At 40.5% G+C, this 10,246-nt stretch overlaps 1 protein-coding gene across 1 annotated transcript; it reads right to left on the reverse strand.

Annotated features, from left to right (window-relative positions):
• Positions 1 to 209: 209 nt before the first annotated feature.
• Positions 210 to 1,166, reverse strand: LOC142847184 (olfactory receptor 8C8-like). Its single transcript, XM_075967910.1, has one exon. The coding sequence runs from the start codon at positions 1,158 to 1,160 to the stop codon at positions 210 to 212; it is 951 nt and encodes a 316-aa protein (XP_075824025.1). The 5' UTR covers positions 1,161 to 1,166.
• Positions 1,167 to 10,246: the final 9,080 nt, after the last annotated feature.

Consider the following 10,246-nt stretch of genomic DNA (forward strand, 5'->3'; position numbering starts at 1 on the left):
AACACAAGTTTGATTCTAAGGGTTTCAAGCCTCAAAGCAAACATACACAGTTTTACAATTCATGTTGAAGAGAAAAGTAGGATAGTAGAAATATTGTTGATGGTATAGTTATAAGAGGAGAAGGAAAAATAATGGAAGGCAGGCAAAGTAACACACACACACACAAACACAAAGTGGGGACAGGGCTATGGGAAGTGTCATGGATTTAATTAACTTGTGATTCTCTTGAAGGTTTTCTTCACAGCAACTTGAACATCTTTGTTCCGGAGACTGTAAATGAGAGGATTCAGCATGGGCACCAAAAATGTATAAAATACTGAGAAAAATTTTCCCTGGCCCACAGTCTCAGCAGATGATGGCTTGACATAAGCAAGCAGCCCAGATCCATAGAAGAGACTAACAGTTATGATGTGAGAGCCACAAGTGCCCAAGGCCTTGGACCAGCCCTTACCTGATGACATATGAATGATATTGAAAAGGATCATAGCATATGACATAAAGATAATGAGGCAACATAAAATGATAGCTGTGCCCACCACAGCTGTACTCACAAGTTCATTAACATAAGTGTTACTGCAGGAAATAAGAAGGACAGGGAAGATGTCACACATGTAATGATTAATGATGTTGTTTTTACAAAAGTTAAGCCTAATCATTAAGCCTGTGAGTACCATGGCAGTAAAAAACCCTATCAAATATGAACCAAACATCAGCAGACAACAGATCCTTGGCAACATGATAGCCTGGTACAGTAAAGGCTTACAGATGGCCACATAACGATCATAGGCCATGACTGTCAGCACATAACTTTCAGAGTTGACAAAAAAGCAGAAGAAAAACAGCTGAGTCATGCATCCTGTAAAAGGGATGATATTCTTCTCTGAAACAAAACTAACTAGCATTTTGGGTGTAAAAACACATGAATAACAAAACTCAATGAAGGATAGATTGAAAAGGAAAAAGTACATGGGAGTGTGAAGATGTGAATTCAGGAAGATAAGACTCATTAAGCTCAAATTACCCACCACTATGGCTGTATAGTTCACCAAGAACAGGAAAAACAGAGGCAACTGGAGTTCAGGTTCATCTGTTAGTCCCATAAGAATAAATTCAGATACTGAGGAGTAATTTTCTGTAGCCATTTGCTTCATGGGTGGCATCTGTAAGAATAGAAGATGACACTATCAAGCAAGTCATCTTTGGCTGCAGAGGGATAAACTAATATTATTGGTTTATAAGCTTGGGTTGAGGGAATACATGACAAACCACACAAAGCTTCCCAACTACTCAAATTGATTTCTGAAGAGTACCTATTTCCTTTTTAACATAATACGCTATATATGTATCTGTCCAGAAAACATACAGATAAACATCCCAATGTTTAATGCAATTCTATCTCTTTCTTTATTCTTTAATAACTAATAAAACTGAAAAGGAGAAATATGTAAAAACTTTTATGCAGTATTCATATTTATATACCTTTGGAATTCAAGGAACATAATCAAAACAAATATGATTCTGTGCTTACCGTCATTCACCTGGAGCCCTCTTTGCTTTTGGAGCTCTCAAAGCTTTCCTTCCTTCTGTAATTACAGGGCCAAGTACCCCAAAATAAATAATGTTATGGACATCAGAATAAATGTGTTTATGAACTCCTACAACAGTCACATAGGAAATTACTGGTTGAGAATTTCTTGACAAATTTATTTACACATACAATCTTATATATGTCTTCAAAGCATTGCCTCATTCAAGTGAGAAAATTCATTAGGATAAAGGAAAGTTATCCTCTTCTTTATGATGTCCGCCCTGCTGGATCTGTGCCTTGAGAGTCTTAATTAGTAAACTAGTGTTTACATTCAGTGTCACAGAACTAACTTTGAATCTTTTGAGATTCAAAGTTATTCAATTTATGATCTCCCACCAGGAGTAGCTGATACCCTTAGCAAAGGTTTGAGCATGCCTCTTAGTCCTTCTCCTGTATGCTTTGTACAGGTCTATAAGAGGAGAGTCCAGGGATGTGCTAACCTGCCATTTATAGCTTTCTCAAGGGAAATTATTTCTGCATAATACACATTAGGCCAATGTTTAACACTGTGCAAAAAAAGTTCCATGAAGATGTTGAAAGGAGAGAATTCATCTCCCAAACCAGCCAGAGTTTACACTCTTTCTTTTCCATAACCTAACTATGAAACTTTCAACTTCCCAGAGACTTGATTATATATAATTATTCTGCATATTCTTTTATATGCCTATAAAATTGACTCAGGAAAAGAGGGCTTGAATTGTGGGGCAATATTCTTATAAAAGTCTGTTGGGGTTACTTCTGAAAAAAATAAAAAATATTAAATAAAATTAAAGCGATATATCACTGTGGTTTTGTTATATAGATGATGCATGGGATGTATTAGAACTCTTGGAAAGTTGGTTAAGTGTTAACTTCTATATTCTTTATCTCATTATTGTTCAGAAAATTAAATTTCTAAACTTGTCACATTTAAAGGAAATAAATTTTCAGTGCTGTTATCCTGTGTAGAAAAGAACAAACAGAATGCAAGGCCCTTTTGTATTCTATATCTACCTGTTCTTTCTATCACCCATATGTCAACATACACGATGAAATTTCTTTTCTTATTATTTATTTATTAAAGATTTCTGTCTCCTCCCCACCACCGCCTCCCATTTCCCTCCTCATCCCTCATCAGCCCAAAGAGCAGTCAGGGTTCCCTGCCCTGTGGGAAGTCCAAGGACCATCCACCTCCTTCCAGGTCTAGTAAGGTGAGCATTCAAACAGCCTAGGCTCCCACAAAGCCAGTACGTGCAGTGCAGTAGGATCAAAACCCAGTGCCATTGTTCTTGACTTCTCAGCAGTCCTCATTGTCCGCTATATTCAGCGAGTCTGGTTTTATCTCATGCTTTTTCAGACCCAGTACAGCCGGCCTTGGTGAGTTCCCGATAGAACGTCCCCATTGTCTCAGTGTGTGGTTGTACCCCTTGCTGATCCTAGAGAAGCTAAATACGAAGGTGAACCCAAAGAAAAACATACAGTCATCATAGTCATCCTCCTGGATATTAATCTTCATCAGGCAATGAAAGGAGACAGAGACAAAGTCCCACATTGGAGCACAGGACTGAAACCCCAAGGTCCAAATCAAAAGCAGAAGGAGAGAGCGCATGAGCAAAGAACTCAGGACCACGATGAAATTTCTTTAGACAATGTCAAATGTTCTGTGAATAAGAGTAAAGATCAGAGAGACTCTGACATGGCAGCTACATTGAATAAAGAACACTGGAAGAGGAAGAATGAAGTGTCAACAATGATCGGTGTGTTTTCAAATCAGTCAAGAACGAAACATTTCAATTTAAAACAATTTAAGAAAAGCTTTTAAAAGAAAAAATGATGTTCCATCATACTAAAAAACTAAAGGCATATATAAAAATAAAGTACTACGTTTATAATTATAGTTCCTTGAATGAACAGTTTTAAGCTACTTTAGAAATTCTTTTTTATGACTGTACACAAAATCTCATGAATTTTAAAGAAATAATCTTTTAATGTTTTATAAATAAAAGACAAGTGCTTTATATTTCCCGTTAACAACTCAGTTCTTACAATGTCATTAGAAATCAGATAATTGTTTTAATTATCTAACTGAGAATGATTTGGGTCATAGAGAACTTTAAGTTCATCAAACAAAAAAGTAGAGAGAAATCTGAGGAAAATAATCTATATCAACCTCTGGTTATAAATGCATGTGCTCACACATATGAGTGTACCCACACATATGCAAATGCAAATGTGTACACATGTATACAACAGAATATTTTAACTCTAGCATAGTTGCATATAAAGTATTTTGTTCAGTAATATTTCTTTAAAATATTTCTTGTAGAGTCCATTACACTAACGGATTAATTACTAAGATCATAAATCAAAGTTATCTAAAAAATGTGGGTAAATATCAGAGAGTCCAAAGTGAGGAGCCAGAAACATCAACAGCAGGAATCCTGTTGGAAGTAACAGGCACTGGGATTCAATGATTTACACCAACCACAGTAGAACACACTTTCCCAGTAGATGCAGATTGTGTCCACAGCTCATGAGACATATGCACATCACCATTACAGAGATCACACTGTGTAATAATTTAGAAACCCAAATTTAGGTACAGAGAATTTGTATAATGTAGCATGTGTCTGAAAACTGGCATTTGAAAGATCATGACTGCAGCATACTTATCATTCTGTCTTCTAAGCTTCTGAGCCGTTACCATGTATGTCCCTGCAGGGAGCCGGACAGAATTGCCATTACAAGATGGCGCTGACATCCTGTTCCGTTGGAAATATGCAACTCCATATATGGCTATGCCTTTGGGAGCTGCGTGTCCCCTGCTTCCCGCATGCATGGTGGATAAGGGCCCTTGGGCCTATCCCGATGCAGTCTGGTGACAGCTGATGGTGGCAACCAATCACAGGGCGACCCGTGTGCCTACTCCCTATATAAGCAGCTGCTTTAGTGCTCTCAGCCCCTCTTGCTTCCTGCTCCCCCTCAACCAAGAGGCACTCCAATAAAGCGTGATCTGAGAAGAATCCTCGTGTGGTGGTCATTCTTCCTCCCTGGTCGAGAAGTTCGCCACAGCTGGTGCCAGGCAAGGGGCTGAAGAGGATTCAGAATTCAACACGCGGAGTGGCGACCTCGGTAAGTTTCTCCAAGTATGCTGATTGCAGTTTCTCCAAGTATGCTGCTTGCGGGAGTTGATCCTTGGGTGTTTGGTCTTGTGTTCTTGGCATTTGTGGTGTTTGTCCTAGCCTGCTGTTTCTGGTTGTGCTGCCATCAGCCCGGCCGCAGCCTCAAGGAGGGAAACAATGTGGACATTCTGAGAAAGAGGTGGAGAGCCCTAATTAAACACCAGGACAGTCTTTTAGAATCAGATTCAAAGGGAGAAGACTTGGATAGGCCTAAAAGAAAAAGGGAAAAACAAAAGAAAAGGAAAAGGTAAAAGAAAAGAATCCTGATGCAGTCCTCCCTAAAGGAGAGGCTAATGAAAAGAGGGGAGGTCCCCTCTATCCGGTGCTTGAGGAATTTGCGGGCCTGGATCTGTCTGAGGAGGAGTTAGACCCTCAGGAGGAGGAAGAACTGGAGGAAGCCGCTGCTGGCTATGAGGAGAAAAGATATGGGTGGAGGCAGCCCCCGCACATAATGTGTCAGCAGGGGTATGTGTGGACCCATTGGCGCCTCCAGAGCCACACCCACCCCCTGTGCCTCCATCCTATTCACAAGTGGGAGGGGGATGCCATTTTATTAAAAGAGATACATGGGCGGGTCTAGCGTCCGCGTTTCCAGTTTTTGAGGACCTACAGACTAATGAGAGATATTATGAGCCTGTATCTTATAAACAGTTAAAGGATTTAGTGGAAGCAGTTCGAACCTACAGAGTTACAGCTAGTTATACCATAGCCTTGCTGTGTAGAATCGCCACCACAGCCATGACTCCTACAGATGGGTTTGAGGTTGCTAAGGCTTGCCTAAGTATGTCCAAGCTAGAGTGAATGCCCAGAATAATCGTCCCCAATGGACAACGGATATGCTTTTGGGACAGGGGCAATGGGCTGCCAACCAGCTAGGATATCTTCAGGAGGTGTGCCAACATATTAATGATATCTGCTATAGGGCGTAGAAGTCTTTGAATAATAAAGGAGAAGTCAAAGGCCACCTAACAAAGATTATTCAGGGGCCAAATGAACCCTTCTCTGATTTTGTGGCTAGAGTGCTTGATATGGCTAGAAAGATTGTTGGGGATGTGGATCAGGTGATGCCGTTGGTACAGCAGATTGTTTTTGAACAGAGTACTAAGGAATGTCAGGGGGGAATTACTCCTGTTAAAGATAAGGGAATTGAGGCCTGGCTGAAAGCCTGCCGAGAGATTGGAGGGCCCCTTACCAATGCAGGCCTAGTGGCTGCTGTTTTATCTACTACTCAGGCTGCAAAGACCGGAAAAGGAGGAGGATGTTTCAAATGTGGACAACAAGGGCATTTTAAGAAACAATGCCCATCACTGAAAGGGCTGTCTTCTCAGGCTCAGACTCCTAATGTAAGGCAACCTGGCCTTTGCCCAAGATGTAAGAAAGGGAAACACTGGGCTAATGAATGCTGGTCTGTTAAGGACATCAATGGGCAGCCCATTGTACAGCTCGGTGGCCAGGAGTCAAAAAATGGGATGAGGGGCCTCCGTCCCCAGGGCCCGAAAATTTATGGGGCACTGCAGCAGACCACCACTCCCACCCCGACTGTATCCACTGAGCAACCTCAGGCTCAGCAGGGTTGGATCTCCGTGCCTCCACTGGACTGGTATTAACCCAGGAGATGGGAATTCAGGTGGTTGATTCTGATATGAATGGCCCATTAGAAAAAGGAACAGTGGGGATAGTCTTAGGGAGATCCTCATCCACTATGAAAGGCTTGATTGTCTTTCCAGGAGTCATTGATTCCGATATACTGGAGGGATTAAGGTCCTGTGTCATTCTTCCTGTGGTGTGATTTCTATTGCGCCAGGGGACAGGGTTGCCCAACTGCTTATATTACCATCTAAGCATGAGACCTTTCCTGCGCACATTAAGGAAAGAAATGACAGGGGGTTAGGCTCCACTGGAGTGGACCTTGCCTGTCTATGTATGGAACTGGATCAGAGGCCCATGTTGGATTTAATGATAGAGGGAAAGATATTGTCCGGATTGGTGGATACTGGGGCAGACCGGAGTATCATCCAGCTGTAAGTCTGGCCTAAGTGCTGGCCATTGCAACAGTCATCTCAATCCTTACAAGGGCTGGGCTACACTCGCACGCCATACATGAGTGCCAAAGAGCTGGTCTGGAAAATGGAGGACCAACAAGGCACGGTTCAACCTTTTGTGGTTGAAGTCCCCATTAATTTGTGGGGCCGTGACATTCAACATCAATTGAAACTTAAGCTAACTAATGATTATTCAGAGGCTAGTAAAAGTATGATGAAAAGACAAGGTTTTGTTCCGTCTAAGGGCCTGGGGAAGAATCTTCAGGGTTGTCAAAGGCCTATAGAGTCTGTGAAAAAACAGGACAGAAGGGGCCTGGGTTTTTCCTAGGGGCCACTGAAGAATTGGCTTCCAATGACAGTCTTGTACCCATACCCTGGGGGTCCAATAAGCCGGTGTGGGTTCCTCAGTGGCCCCTTTCTCAAGAAAAATTGGAAGCTGCAAAAAACCTGGTTTTAGAACAATTACGGCTTGGGCATGTGAAGCCTTCTGTTTCACCATGGAACACCCCTATATTTGTTATTAAGAAGAGCTCAGGAAAATGGAGATTAGTGCATGACTTGCGTGCAGTTAATGCTCAGATGCAGGTTATGGGTGCAGTCCAGAGGGGACTGCCCTTACTCTCTGCCTTACCACGTAGCTGGCCGGTCATGGCCTTGGACATCAAGGATTGCTTTTTTTCCATTCCTTTGCATCCGGATGATAGGTAACGATTCACATTCACTTTGCCATCGGTTAACCATGAGCAACCCGATACTCGTTATCAATGGAAAATGCTCCCACAGGGAATGGCCAATAGCCCAACAATATGCCAGCTGTATGTAGATCAGGCCCTCTTACTTGTAAGACAACAATTCCCTAAAATATTTAATATATATATATTTTTTTTGGTTTTTCAAGACAGGGTTTCTCTGTGGTTTTGGAGCCTGTCCTGGAACTAGCTCTTGTAGACCAGGCTGGTCTCGAACTCACAGAGATCCGCCTGCCTCTGCCTCCTGAATGCTGGGATTAAAGGCGTGCGCCACCATAGCCCAGCGACTTTTTCTTGTCATATTTTATTTCTTATGTTATCTCTTAGAAGCCTATTCTTCCTAATGAGAAAGTGAAAAGAAACAAAGCCAGTTATTAGGGAATATTAGAAGGAACTGGGAGAAATAGAAAGGAGAAATTGTAATTAGAATATATTGTATGAGAAAAGAACATAATTCCAAAAAAGTGGAAAAAAATAAATAAAAAGAAAAGTAAAAATAAAAAGAAAGAAAATAGAATTATATACATTTCAAACTCCCTATCTTCTTTCCATTCCCTCCCAGATATTCTTCAAACCTTTCTTATTATCAAGATGATAACCTCATTTTTGTTCATATATATATACATATATATATATATATATATTAGAAAAATGCAGATATATGTAGTACTTATGAGACAGTGTGTCATATTAAAGAAAATACTACAAATTAATTTTTCAAACTGGTTGCTTTAAAGACAAAAATTAGTGGGCATCACTATTAAAGTTGCAGAAGGAAACCTGGTCTTCAGTGTAGTATAAGATGCCCTTGAGTGGGCAATTTAAAGCCTATTTCATCACCTTTTGATGTCATCATACTTGGCAGCTTTGTCTATGCCAGATCCATGAGGGATGCATAGGGGTAGGAACACCAGAAGGTCATGGTATTGAACTTCTGGTACAGCACTGTGACGACCATGTCACAGCCTTGGCAACACCACTAGGTAGGAGCAGAGATGATGTTCTGGGAGCTGTACAGTCATCATGCTACAACTTCCCAGAGAGGCCATGCACAGTATTCTGAGTGGCAGTAATGGCACAGACTGTGTAATGACTACTTCTACAATATCAAAGCTCTCATGGATGACCTTGTCCAGAGATTCTAGTAGAAGGTGGTACAGGAAGCATTGCTGACTGTCTTGAGTGGCTGCTTATTAATCTTGTTCACACCATCAAAAACATAGATGCTTCAACATAAACATCAGAGATGAAGATCCTTTGGGTTTCAAGTGGGCCTGGTTTTCTCCATGGTAATGAAGACACATGAGGTTCTACAACATATTTGGCATGAGGTTCACCCCATTTGATGTTGGTGTGATCTTACAAGCCTCTGGTTAAAGACAAGTTTTCCATTATCAGACTTGACTATGATGTGTATAACGTGACATGGGTAGAGTCATTCAGGAACATGTAGAACTTGTAGTTGAGGTCAATAAATGTGCAGTGATAGCAAAAATATCCAGTTGGCCAGAGATAAATGCAACCCTGGCCCCTTCACCATCAGGTATCAGGGACTAGTTTGGAACTATATAAGAAGATGATGCTGGCTCTGGAATGAGAATATGCACAGTACCTGCTCTTTAAAGTTTTTAAGTCAGGGTTCTGTGATGTTCCTTGATTCTTTGGTGCAAGAGTTGTGTTACAGATATACCTATTACGACTAGGCTCCCAATGATTAGTTTATGTCTGCACCATATCCTCATTACATTAATATGCAATTTCAATTTATAAGTAAAGAGAAGTTTAATTGGTATGACATAAAATGTAATTCAAAACTTGATTAAACTATGTATAAATGTACAATAATTTCTAATACACAAGGAAAAAGAACAAGTTTAAATATAACCATATATCAAGTTAACATAGTAAAGCAAAATGGGGTATTATGTTGCTCCCAGAGGTCATGGCCTTTTAAATAAGGATCCAAGTGCCAGGTACAAAATGTTTACTATGGTTGTTGGCTAGAGAAATCCAAGAGGCTCCAAAAGAAAAATAGATTAGTACCATTGTTACTCTTGGTGGCCTACCATAACTAGATGGTCAGATACTAAATCTGAAGACACTGTACTTTTAAATACATGACACAGAGAAATCAAGTTGGTACTGAGATACAAACTTCTTTTCAGCTGACTAGTTTTCATGGTTTCAAAATGTGTGATTTGCATGATGTTGGCTAGAAAATTCATTGAAAGCCTAACTCAAGCACGGACCATGCCTTCTACAATAATTTCCTTCCAGGCTGGATATTCCCATGGATGCAATGGTGGCAAGGACATTGAACATACTAATCAAACACTGTGATTTGATTTGGTGCATGCTTCATGAGGAATATCATACATCTGGTACAACATGCCTTTTCAAATGATTATTTTGAGGGAAGACATAGCTTGAAGGTCAACAAAATACCACTGCTTCTCTAAATAAATACGTGATCAAGTTGTCTTCTAATTGTTTATCCTCCTATCCATAGACTAGTGCTGTATCAGCCTAAGACAAGTAAGTTATTTTTTCAGAGTTTTATAGTTATTGCAGAGATGACTTGCTGTTTTAACTGTTTCACGTTATGATGATGACTGCAATAGAACACTTAGACCACACTTTTTGTTCTGTGCTTGTGCCTCACATTCACTTTCTCCACCTAATCACACATTTTAATAAATTAATCAA

Source organism: Microtus pennsylvanicus, chromosome 3 (genome assembly GCF_037038515.1).
Source record: "Microtus pennsylvanicus isolate mMicPen1 chromosome 3, mMicPen1.hap1, whole genome shotgun sequence".
Classification (NCBI taxonomy): domain Eukaryota; kingdom Metazoa; phylum Chordata; class Mammalia; order Rodentia; family Cricetidae; genus Microtus; species Microtus pennsylvanicus.